The 13,199-nt window shown below is 34.6% G+C and overlaps 1 protein-coding gene across 1 annotated transcript; it reads left to right on the forward strand.

Annotated features, from left to right (window-relative positions):
- The first annotated feature begins 5,049 nt into the window (after positions 1-5,049).
- LOC132185144 (uncharacterized) lies at positions 5,050-8,206 on the forward strand. The gene is made up of 3 exons (XM_059598957.1): positions 5,050-6,835; positions 7,885-7,990; positions 8,143-8,206. The coding sequence occupies exons 1-3, from the start codon at positions 5,050-5,052 to the stop codon at positions 8,204-8,206; spliced, it is 1,956 nt and encodes a 651-aa protein (XP_059454940.1).
- The last annotated feature ends 4,993 nt before the right edge of the window (positions 8,207-13,199 follow it).

Genomic DNA, 13,199 nt, shown 5'->3' on the forward strand with positions numbered 1-13,199 from the left:
TGTAAAATAAAAATAATAATATAATAAAAAAAAATTAAAAAGAAAAAAAAAAAAAAAAAGAATCATAAAACCCAAAGGTATAGGGTGATTCTGCCACCCCATAGCGAGCCACCCCTAGAAGTAGCAAGGCACCTCCATTTCCACATTTATTTATTTATTTTTTAGCATTTTCTATTGATTAATAATTATAAGTGGTAAGTTTGGTTTTTAAAGGATCAAAACAAGGGTATTTTCGGAAGACTTGGGTCAAATTTGACTTTTCTATCCAAACAGATAGATGGTCAATGATAAAGGTTGATCCAATGGTTTCTTGGCACTACCACATCAGTATAATTATATAGGAGTGGAATGAGAGTTGAGTATCTAGCACTACACATAATTCTTATATGTGATCACTTTTATATTAAAATCTTCATATTTGACTATGTTAAATACCATGTCATTATGTTTTGGTATTTAACTGAGATAACAAAAGAGCATATAGGCCATGATCACTCTAAAAATGAGATAGGTGCAGTCTTTCCCGAAGGGCTTAGCAGAATGTTTCTGGAATACTTGCCATCCAGACATATTAACTTCTTGTCTACAAAGCAGTTGGTCTGAAATCGTCTATATATCTGCTATACCGTTCGGACCTCTCAAGGAATGATCATTTTTTGTCGCAGACACCGTACAAGTACATTCTATCCCGTTCAAACACTCCTTTGTACTTGTTCTTTTTCAACAGTTTCTTTAAGATCCTTCAATTGCAGACTTAAGTACATGCTACCCAAATTTCCAAAACATAAATTTATGTTTTGGAAAACCGAATGAGTCAATTACAAAACCTAACAACAAGGGTATTTAATTAGGTGTTAAGCTTTAGTTATGTTTTAAGCTTGTTGGGCCAAGTTGGCTAAGTGTTGTATGCTAGTTTAGGTCGATTAAGTATGTTATGGGCCTAATTAGATGGTAAACTTAATCAGAATGAGGTCCAAATGGGATATTTCTAACCCAAGTCCCCGGCCATAGAAATATTTTTAAGATTTTTTAAAAGGAAAGCTAGATCATTTCCTAAGTAAAATTTCAAGCCCAACTTTACTTTTATTACATTGTTTTAAAATTTCATGAAAATTTAGAATAGAATAAAATAAAATGATTATGAAAATAAAACCCTATTTTGGACTAATGTCCACAAAACGAAGGAAAGAGAGAAACCCTAGGGTTAAGCCCTTGGCCTATTTTTAAGAATGAAACTTCTTTAAGAAAAAGAAAAAATTGTCAGAAAGGTTAAAGTAATTAAGTTAATTTTAGAACCGACTTCTAGTTATGTTCTATATGTACTTAATTAGCATAGAACTAACATAGCTGAACCTTATTGTTCAGGTATTAGCTGAGTATCGAGATAAGTAACAATCCCTATCTCTTTAGAATGTATTTAATTCTCACTAAATTATGAAATCATTTTCTATCTTAGAAATTTTTCAGTGTTATATTTTTATTGATGCATTCATTACATGTTACATGTTTCATGTTTAAAATGCTTTTGTATGTTTGAAAATGTTTTAAGGAGTTAAATTGTTTTTAAAAAACAAATTTGTCACTCAAAAGTGGGTACATAAATATGCTCAAACAAGAAAAAAAAAAAAAAAAAAGAAAAAGAAAAAAAAAGGTTTTTAAAATAGGAAAATTTTCATTTTAGGAAACTTTCCAAACAAATTAAGAAAATGTTTATACAACACGGTATCAAGGATAGGATGGAGTACACCGCATTGAAGTTACAATTATGTGAAGGTGTTGGTATCACTTTGTTTGTCGTCCTGAGTGCGGTTAGGGTGTATCTGCGATTATGGCTGTTGCTGGATCTTTGAAGGTTGGATTGCACAACCCATGAATATGGGTGCAAGTGTATTCAAGGCTATATAATAAAAATGAGGACTAGAGAAGAAAAATGCTTTCCTAGCCTGCACATCATTTGTTGAAGTTTTCTTGACTAATATTTACGATATAATAATTTCTTTCTTTCCTTCTATAGAATAGCTCATGATATTTATAATTAAAGTAGTTTACTTCTTATCATGTAACCTTCCCGTTATTAGAATTACACCTCACCCTGCAGGAGGCTAGGGTTAAGATACTAGATTCTTCTAAGTATATGAAGCATTAATTCATCAAACAAAACAACCTTAACCCGCATAGTTTGCCGTGTTGGGATACCGAATCTAATCTTCATCATTATAAGCTTAGGAACAGATGCAGCATTTCTCCACGCCCAGTGTACAACAAGTAATAAAATACCACATTTATGCATCCCAATACAACAAGATGGAATATAGCACCTTCTGAACATACAGTTCCTCGAGTTTAAACTTATTCTTTAATCTCAATTACCACTACGAGACAAAGATTAAAACCTGTACCAACTTGTGCTTCAATTTCCATCTATCTATGTATAGGATGTTTAGAACATTTTCAGCAAGAGTAGTCAAAATAGTTACCGCAAAACTCCAAAATTTTTACTTTCACTACTCATTTTAACATATTCTTTCTTATACTCTCTATTATCTTTAAATGTTACTTCTTTTTTTTTTTTTTTTATATTTTAAAGATGAGGGCAGAAAGAGAAAGGATTAGGAGAGAAAAACACGACGAGAGAAAATTCATATTATATAGTAAAAACTGCTACAGTAAACTTAATTACAAATTATAATTAGATAAAAATCCTCTACTTTGCAGGGTTTGCTGGAGAGGTAAAGTGGCTCATAATAGCAGCTATTATGAACTATATAAAGGCTCTGTTGGAAATGCTCTTATAAGGTATATAGCCGCCGCATACTCTTGAGACCTACGCCAATTGTACTAACACTTTATTTATTTTTTCAAAAATTATTTCCGGATTTTGATCTTATGTTTCTTCCTATATTTATAAGGTTATGATGTTTAATATTTATATGTTGTACAAGCTGGATGTCGAGGGACCACATCTAGGTTCTGTTTAAGAAAGACAATGTCCCCCATATCACCATATCTAAGCTGTGGTCCCTCAAACCTTTTACCCAGATAGCCCGTTTGTGCACATTACATATAACATTATCATAACATTGAAGTGGAAGAATGAGAGGGAATTGTTGGCTGATAACTTTTGAAAATTTTAGTTCATAGCTTTTCCGGAGAAGTTACTGTTTAAATAAGCATCTAGAGAGGTGTAGGAGTAGCATTAGAGGTGTTGACAAAGAAACTTAGGACGACAATTTAAAGAAGACAACATGATGACAATTGTACATAGATATCTGGAAATTTTTGTTTCGACATGAGTTAATTTTTGTCTGTGAGTTTTGGGAGGTTCAAAGATTTTTTATTTTATTTTATATCTTTTCCTAATTACGTGATCCCTTTGTCAAATAAAAACGCACTTGTATGAGAGAGAAGAGACAGAATAACGAGAGTGAGGAAAATAGAAGGAAAGTGGAAAAGTGATTTGAGGATGGAAGACGAATGTGAAAGGTGAGGACCACTTGCTTTCTGATGTGGGAAGCACCATGCTAAGTAGTGTATAAAAATTAAATATTTTAGTAAATTAAATCACAACCAGCCTGTGAAGCAATCTGGGCAGAAACACATATTTTCTAAGTAGCAGTCGCTGAATATCATCTAGGTTTTGTGTCTTTGGTAAATTCGTTTACACATTTAGAGGGACTCAAATCTTTGGCATCATCCACTGCCACTTCGATCATTTATCTTATATATTGGAAGACATAAAAAAGCTGTTCCCAAGTGCTGCTTATGCATGCAGTACTACCATGTTCAACATTGCAGCTTAAAATGTAACCTAAAACTAGGTTATACTTATATATATGGTGGATGTAACAAATTCAACCAGGACAGGCTAGGCAGGAAGATATTGGTTTGTTCCTCTTGTGCTATCTAATTAAGGGTCTGTTTGGGATTGCGTTTGAGGAGTTTAAAAGTGATTTTAATACTCAAAAAGTTTATTTGAAAAAAAAAAAAAAAAAGTATTCGTTTGTTAAAAAATTAAAAGCGTTTTTAAGGGTTCAAAAAGCCTAAAAATGGTCAAAACGCATTTTTGGCAAAAGCTTAAAAATATAGCTTTTGCAAAAAAAAAAGGTTTTTTAACTTAAAAACCTTATTTCTCAAACGCAATCCCAAACAAGTTTTAAGTGCCCTTCTATTTGCTTGTAATGCTAAAGTACTAAACCCTTTTTTTGGTACCTCAAAAAGTTAATTAATATCACACTGAGCATATAAATTATCCATATTGAGTGAATGGATTATAAAGGTACTTATGAGTGCTAAGTTACACATTAGTTCTTTACTAGGTGAAACATTTAAACTTATAAGTGATTCTAAGAAGTTTCAATTGCAACTACTAGCGGTTTCTAGAATGCTAGCACAGACGAGACACGCTTCTTTGTTTGTTACAAATAATATTAGAGAAACTTAGTAACATATACCATGTGGCGCTAAGCCACTGCATGGTAGGGGTTCTGATGACTAAGATGTCAAGGATTCGAAGAGAGAATATGAGATCTCAAAAAGTTAATCTTACGTTGGGAATATGAATTATCCACGCTAAGTAAGATTATAAGGGTGATTAATAAGTAGTACTAAATCTCACTTTAATTACTCACTGTGCAAAACTGAACGTTAACATTGTAGGGTTAATTACTAATTAGTCGTTACGTACACCTACCTTTACACGCATGAATTGCTCAATCAAAAAAAGAAAAAAGTGAAGTGAAGTAGCGAGAAATCCTCATTCAAATTCGAGGCCCTCGTGACTATTGGTCCTTCATCTCAAGCACGTAAAAAAAATGCAGAAAGTACAAAATGAGTCAGAAGTGGAATAATTTCACCCTTTCATCCCCTTGCAGGAAGAGCAGAATTTCAAATATGGAAGTTGTGTCAAAAGTTTTAGATTATAAAACCCTACTTTTTCTTCGGCTGCAGTACTCCACTTACTTTCCAAAACTTTCCTTTCTCTACTGAATCTTTTATTACACAAACTGACCAAATCCAACACACCCAACTCAATCTTTCTCTCTCAACACCATGGATTCCCTCAAGAAAAAGAAGACTTGCACCAACCCATCTTGTTTCTTTTGCAGCCTGGAAGAGAAAGACTCCTCACTCAGGAGAGTGGGAATGGAAAAATGCTTCAAGGAAATGCCCCTCACAGACAACAAGCAACATGTCTTGGTGCTCAGCGGTCTATGGCATATGGCAATGACTCAGCCTGATGATCCTGAGTTCCCTTCCCTCGGCATCTTCGAGTGCATGGCAAATTTAATCGACAGGGGTATTAATGATAGAAATTGGCTTCTCAGGGGCCAAAACATATACATACCCTATTATGCTGCTCATGTGATTGGCTCCTACACCATGAACAAGGTGGAGTTTGCAGAAATGGCAGCGAAATCAGGTGTCATACCGCCATTAATGGAGCTCTTGAGAGGAAAGATCAGCTGGGTTGAGCAAAGGGTTGCGGTTCGAGCGCTCGGACACCTCGCTAGCTATGAGAAAACGTTTGAAGCAGTAGCGGTTTATGAAGAAGAAGTTGTTGGTTTAGCCATGACACTTGCTTCTACTTGTCTTGATGTTGTCTACTTCAACTTTGTAGGAGTGAAGAACATGAATGTGAAATTGAAGTATCATTGTGATTTGCTGACACGAGGCATCGGAGATTCGGAGATGGAGGATCGGAAGGCTGAAGAATGGGCTAGCCAGCTTCAATGCTGGTCTCTTTATCTTCTAAATTGTTTTGCATGCAAACAAAAGTGTTTGAATCTCATTTGCAGGCAAGATTTCTTGACAAATTTGTGTGATATGTGGGGGGGATTGGTGAATCACGCGTCTCCTGCTGGGGCTGGCCTTATTAGAATCTTGTGTTACAGTAAATATGGAAGAAAAAGCATTGCTGAATCAAAACAAATCATAGACACTCTCTGCAATCTCTCGAGATCTTCTGATGATTGGCAGTATATGGGAATCGACTGTCTTTTATTGCTTCTCAAAGACCATTCCACAAGGTACAAAGTTTTTGAGGTAATTTCATTGTTTCTTATGGATTTGGTTGAACTTGGAAGCCTTGGAGATAGATCAAACATAGGTGAAGCAATCACAAAACTCCTTCTTTTAGACCACAAAAAATGCAAATTGTTGTTCAAAAACCACAAAGTTGAAAAAGCCTTGCAAGATTTATGGAATTTGAAAGTAGAGAGGAGGAGGAAGGAGAAACTTATGTGTGAAGAAAAGGTTGAAGAGAGAAGGGTTATAATAGGTTTGATAAAACAACAAGCAAACCATATGTTTTGGTTGGGAGAGATTGAAGAAGCTCTAGAGAAGTATTCTGAAGCATTAGATTTGTGCCCTTTGAAGTTTAGAAAAGAGAGAATGGTGTTGCATAGTAATAGAGCTCAGTGTCATTTGCTGCTTAGGGATGCGGATTCTGCCATTAGTGACTCAACTCGAGCTCTCTGCCTCTCCACGCCTGCAAATTCCCACAGTAAGAGTCTTTGGAGAAGATCACAAGCTTATGACATGAAAGGGTTGGCCAAAGAGAGCTTGATGGATTGCATAATGTTCATCAACGGCTGCGTGAAGTCTGGGAACACAAAGCGCGTGAAGATCCCGTACTACGCGGCTCGTATGATCAGCAAACAGATGGACGCCACTTGGCTATTCGCCAACGCCCAGTCAAAGACAAGAATCAGCGGTCAAGTGGGAACAGAACAAGAATCTGACGGCGGTGACTATATTAGTGTTACCAACATCAATGGTGAGCAACAACATGGTGAAATGATGAGGAAGATGATGGAGAACAAAGATTTTGTATCTGGTAAGTTTCAGTTCTGTCTTTCCTAATGTCAGAATATATGTTACCATATTAAAATAACTGTATTAATTTGGGTGTGTTCTAAACTGTGTACGTATGAAATATAATCAAAGAATTAAGAGAAAATATTACATGATAAAATTAAGGGAAAACTGCACTTTAAACTTTTGAATTATCGCGCAATATGAGAAGTCCTTAAAACTTCAAAACCTCTCAATTTGGACTCCTGAACTTTCAATTGCAGTCAACTTGAACCCCTCTATCAGATTTAGCCGTTAACTTCCCTGATTTATCCATAAAAAGGCCAAAATATCCCTGGTTTTTTCTAACTTTATTTTTCTTTTTATTTTTTAATTTGGAATTAAGGGTAAATTTGGAATTTTATAAAAAAAGTCAGGGATATAAACGTTATTGTCTTACTTTTAACATTTAAAATCCCTTCTCAAATCGCTTGATAATTCTGTAAAATTTGTTTGTAAGCCTAGCACTCCTCTCACTTTATACCTATGAATTACCAATTAGGGATTTGAGAATGGATTTTAAACGTTAAAAGTGAGACAATGACGTTTATACCCCTGACTTTTTTTTTTTTATAAAATTTCAAATTTACCATTAATTCCAAATTAAAAACAAGGAGTGGTAGGCTTACAAACAAATTTTACAGAAAAACTTTTTCAAACTGATATGACACAATATGATCAGGTTTTTCAAAAATTTGAACTTATCTTATATCCAATCATGTTGTGCTAAATCAGTTTGTAAAAGTTTTTCTGTAAAATTTGTTTGTAAGCCTTGCCTTCCTCATAAAGTGAAGTTACCTCTAAAATTAATTTATATAAGGAAATATAATCAACCTAGACAAGAAAATAAATCAGTCAGACAAATAAGACAAATGTCAGGATATATATTTTGACAATAAATATAGTTCAAAGTCACTGGAATTATAATTTGAATTTCAAATGGATTTTGGTACCCTTTTTCCAGTTTGTGCAACTTTTAAGGGTTAGATATATTTGCAAATTGTCAATCACTTTTGATAGCAACTTTTTCAGGTCTGTCCACCATTATAGAAGAACCTTTGCTCGTAAAAGAAGTGAGGAGGAGAAAAGTGAAGAGGGCTAGAAGGAGATCAAAGAAAGCTGCTGGACCTCGATCAATGTAAGCCCAGTTGGCTGGCTATATGTTGGAGCAAAGATACAGTGAGGGGCATCAGATTCATCACATCTGATGTAAAATTTTGAAAAGTGCTTAGAAGATCGTAAATGCTTGTAAAAGTTTCCAAAATTTACAATTTCGGACGATCTGAGCAGGAGAACTGTAGCTTTGCACAGATTAGCAAATTTCGGAATGAGTGGTGTTTTTGAACTGGCTTGAGTATCATATGTGCATGCAAGTGTGGTTGGTGGATGACCACTTTACCATATTGAATAAAAAGGGTTTCGGATAAAGAATTATAAGAAGATAGTTAAAAACAGGAAAAAGGTGTACCTTTCATAACTTGACTTTCTGGCTTGGCCCTTTTCTCGTTTAAATTCAATGAAACATGCATTATGATCTTGGAAACTTTTACTAAAGGTCATTTTTATGGCTGGCACCTAAGAAGTTTGTGGAAAAAAAAAAAGAGCTTTTATGATTTACTTATCCCAAATTGAGGGAATTAGGTCTTCCCTACTTACAACACATGCTCTTTGAGTACTTCAATACGTGTAGAACATGTAAGAGCAACTAAGAAAACCAAAACAAACAAATTTTACAAAACAAAGAACATTATGGTACTTTTATGCAGATAATACATATAGAAGAAAAATATGGGAGATGGAGGTAGCTGCAATTTGATTTTTCTTTTCTCGATCTTTTCCGGTCAGCAATTAATACATATATATAACCTTATATACTTCATTTACAATCATTCAAGACCCTACATAGATATGGATAAATTCTAATCCATGTATATCTCACCTATTAATTAAAGTTAAAAAGTTTAAAAAGTGCAAAAAACTAATTAAAACCGGATGGCTCTGATTGTTGATGTTATCTTTACAACCTAAAATGTCTGCTCAAATTACCTAATTATAATCAACCTCTCCCCCAACTTAATTTGTACAAAAGTAAAAAAGATTTATCTCTCTTTTAACCCTAAAGCCATGAAAGCAACTGAGGAAGACATCTTCAAAGATTGAACCCAATTCCATGGAGATGGTATCCATGACTATGATATCTTTTTGAATCTTTATGCATGCAACATATATATATCTCGTTGAATTAGTCATTTTCATCACATCACGTGTACGTAATAAGAATCAAACCCCTTCTATTGCTGGCGGGTGGCTGAAGGATGTTCTACTTTGATCTAGCAACTTGTTAGGAGTAGGCTTTGGCTTGCCTTTTCTTATTATATTAGTAAAGTATTAGATTTTAGTGTTGACAAATTCAATGTAAAAACAAGTTGAGGTTTAAGTTTAAGATTGAGTCGATTGATGAAATTTTGATGCTAAAATCGAGGGTTTGAAGATCTTGTTGAAACAAGACAACTCGAGTTTGAGTGTTGCGGTTGCAAGCTGAGTCAATGTTTACAAAAATTTTGTGAGTTGACTCATTGTAACACAAGTCTTTCATTGTGGATTCCTTTGGTATTGGTTGGCCCTCATAGTGGTTTTAGTTTTGAAGAGTTTTTAAAATGTTTTCAGTACTTTGTTAAAATCTCTATATAAATTTTATTTTATACTTACTTTGATTTTGGCATTTATCTTTGTGGTAATTGGCTTATTCATTATTTGTTTGTTAATGTTGATAACGACTCGGGGTTGAAAATGTTTTTTCAGTTAGAGTTTGGGTTGTTTACCACATTTTTGGCATAAGGTACATGGTGAGTGCATTTGCATTAGGTCAATATTGTTGGTTTATCTTGTAGGTTCCAAGTCATGTTCCATTGCACCTTTCATTTAGAGTACACATGCATGTTGTATGATTTGGTAGAAGATTTTCAAGTTTTAGAGAGACCAACCGTCAAGAGTAGCATTCTTTATGTCTCCTCTCTCTCTCTCTCTTTAGGTATCAGGTTTCAGTAATAGAGGCAAAGTGGGTCTTAGACCGCATCATTACTTTTAAATAGGAAAACCATCGCAACTAGGGTTTTCAATAAGTGTTATTTAAAAAAAAAACACAAATGTATGGACAAATAGAAGGTTTGAGGACAATAGTTCGAATCCAACTTCAATCATTCGAAGGTCGCACATTTTTAAAATGAATAAATTATAAAGAGAGATTCTTTTTAAATTATTTAAAATGTGCTATCTTTAATAATGAATTAAAACATGTGAGAGGTTAAATAAGAGGTTCCCATCATTGTCCCATGTTTTTTTACTAAAATATGTGTATTTTTTTGGACATGTCCACACAAGAGGGGGGAGGGGGATTCGAACTAGTAATCTTCCCTTCATTAAGTGTGCCCCAGCCCAATTGAGCTACCTCTTAAGAAAAAATATGTGTATTAATTATAGGAGGATTATAGTTAAAGTATGTTGTGAATTTTTGGTAACTTTGTATACCTATTATTTACTAATATAAATTGTTATTTGCAACAACAATTTTATCATTAATACCTTTTTGTAATTTTTTTTGTTTGAAATAATTTCCAGCCTTACTATTAGGATTGACACATTAGTGATAACAATTTATCATCCCTAATATTAATGGCACGTTTGATACGCATAATAGATCACTGGAATATAATAGCTATTTCTATGGAATAGTCATTCCTTTGTTTGGTTGCACATTATTACTAAGAATAACATTTCCATGAGAATGACTATTCCTTTAAGAGTAAGTTGTGTTTTTTTTTTTTTTTTTTTTCTTCCAAAAAACCTATGGAGTCCATCCTCAACATCTGCCCTTTAATGCTCAGGTACTAGCTCCGAACCGATGACCTTGAATCCCTTATCTTTGCCACCCACGACGAGGACCTTTGTTGGCTGGATGTTCCAGCAAAACACTTCTCAATGGGTAGTAAATTAGACAAGGGAAACACAAGAAATAACAGAGAAAAAACTGCTGCAAAATTTCTGCAGAAAATGAGTAAAGGCAAGGGAAAAAACAAGGGTGAGGAAGAGCAATTTTTCTGAAGAGAGATTCTAGATGTCTCTTGGTTCTCTTCTCATTTTTTCTGCATATTCTTCATTAATTACACATCTACTTTCGAGCTGCTGCCAAGTACAAAAGTCAAGTACACACACTTTTACAAAGGTAGGTTCTAGAACCACACACACGTGGCTTCACCATTCACACACATAATCACCTATTGCAAACTAGAGTTTAGTGAAACACAACCAAAGTAAACATTTAACTAGAATGGCACAATAATTTGTAACATTCTCCCCCTTAATGTGTTGTTCTTGAACTCCCAATGCTTCTTGGAGTTGCTGGAATTTCTCATTTCATAGTGTTTTGGTGAAAATGTCAGCTACCTGTTCCTCTGACCTGCAGAATTTCAACTCCACTTCACCTTCTTCAATTGTTTCTCTGATGAAGTGATGCTTAATTGCAATGTGTCTGGTCCTACTATGATAAATTTGATTCTTTGCCATTGCTATGGCTGATTTGTTATCACAAAGCAAGTGTACAGCCCCTTCTTGCTTCTCACCAATATCTTCAAGTATTCTTTTCAACCAAATTGCTTGAGATGTAGCTAATGCTACTGAAACGTATTCAGCTTTTGCTGAAGATTGAACAACTGATTGTTGCTTCTTTGCGGACTAAGAAAACATACTTGATCTAAGTGAAAAAGCACAACCTGAGGTGCTTTTCATATCATCAACACAGCCACCCCAATCACTATCACAAAAGCCAAGCAATTTCACCATGGAATTTCTGCAATACCTTATTCTATAACTTGTGGTGCCTTGAATGTATCTAAGCACTCTTTTTGCTGCTGCAAAATGAAAATGGCTTGGAGAATGCATGAACCTTGATAGAAAAGTTGCTGCAAACATAATATCAGGCCTTGTAGTAGTGAGATATAGCAAGTTTCCAACCAAACTTCTATAAAAAGTAGCATCCACATTTTTTCCTCCATATTCCTTATTTAATTTTTCATTTATTGCAAGGGGTGTAGCCATTGGTTTGCAACCAACCATTATGAATTTTCTCACAATTTTTTCAGCATACATTCTTTGTGAAATGAACACCTCTTCTCTGTCTTGATACACCTCAATGCCAAGAAAGTAATGTAGCAGCCCCATATCACTCATCTCATACTTGTTCACCATATCTTTCTTGAATTCTTCAACCATTTTAATATTGCTTCCAGTTAATATCAAATCATCAACACATAATGCAACAATAAGCAAATCAACATTATCTTGATGTTTTACATACAAGGTTGGCTCACTCTTGCTCCTTTTGAAACCACTCTCGTTAAAGTAATTGTCAATATGGTCATACCATGCTCTAGGAGCTTGTTTTACCCCATACAAAGCTTCTCTTAGCTTATACACTTTCTCTTCTTCAACTTGGGTGACAAATCCTTGAGGTTGTTCAATATACACCTCCTCTTTCAATTCTCCATTCAAGAAGGCTGATTTGACATCAAGTTGGTACAATAACTAACCCTTTTGAGCTGCTAAAGAAGTTAGAGCTCTCACTGTATCCAAGCGAGTTACCGGGGTAAAAGTTTCATGAAAATCAACTTCGGCTTGCTGTGAGTATCCTTTTGCAACTAGCCTTTCTTTGTTTCTTTGAACCGACCCATCTACATCGCACTTCACTTTGTAAATTCATTTCACACCAATGATTTCTTTGTCTTGAGGCCTATCAACAAACTTCCATGTTCTATTTTTCTCACTAACTTCAATTTCATCTTCCATAGCTTTTCTTCAACTCTCTTCTTTCATTGATTCTTCAAAGTTTTCAGGTTCAACAACACAAAAGTTACACCTTGCATAGATATCATCCAAATTCCTCAATCTCATTGGACTTGAACTTGGAGAAGTTGATCTTGAGCTTGGAGATGATGGCGAGCTTGGTGATGGAGTCAAACTTCATGTGGGTGAGTGCTATCGTCATTGCTTGCACTTCCTTGAGCTAGACTTTGCTATAAAACAGTCACCAGAATCAATTGTTCTTCAACTTGGCCTTACTTCCAATTCCATTTAGTTTTCTCATCAAATAAGACATCTCGGCTGATGATTATTTTGTTGGTTTTCAAGTTGTACAGCTTATAGCCAGGGCCTGCCCAAAGGCTAGGCGACTTAGGCCTTCGCCTAGGGCCTCCAATTTAATAAGGCCCAAAAAAAAATTTTAATAAGACCTAAATTTTTTTTTTTTTTAAATCAAAATTTAAGGCCTCTAATCATGGTAAATAAGTAATTTA

The sequence above is a fragment of the Corylus avellana genome, chromosome ca6 (assembly GCF_901000735.1).
Source record: "Corylus avellana chromosome ca6, CavTom2PMs-1.0".
Lineage (NCBI taxonomy): Eukaryota > Viridiplantae > Streptophyta > Magnoliopsida > Fagales > Betulaceae > Corylus > Corylus avellana.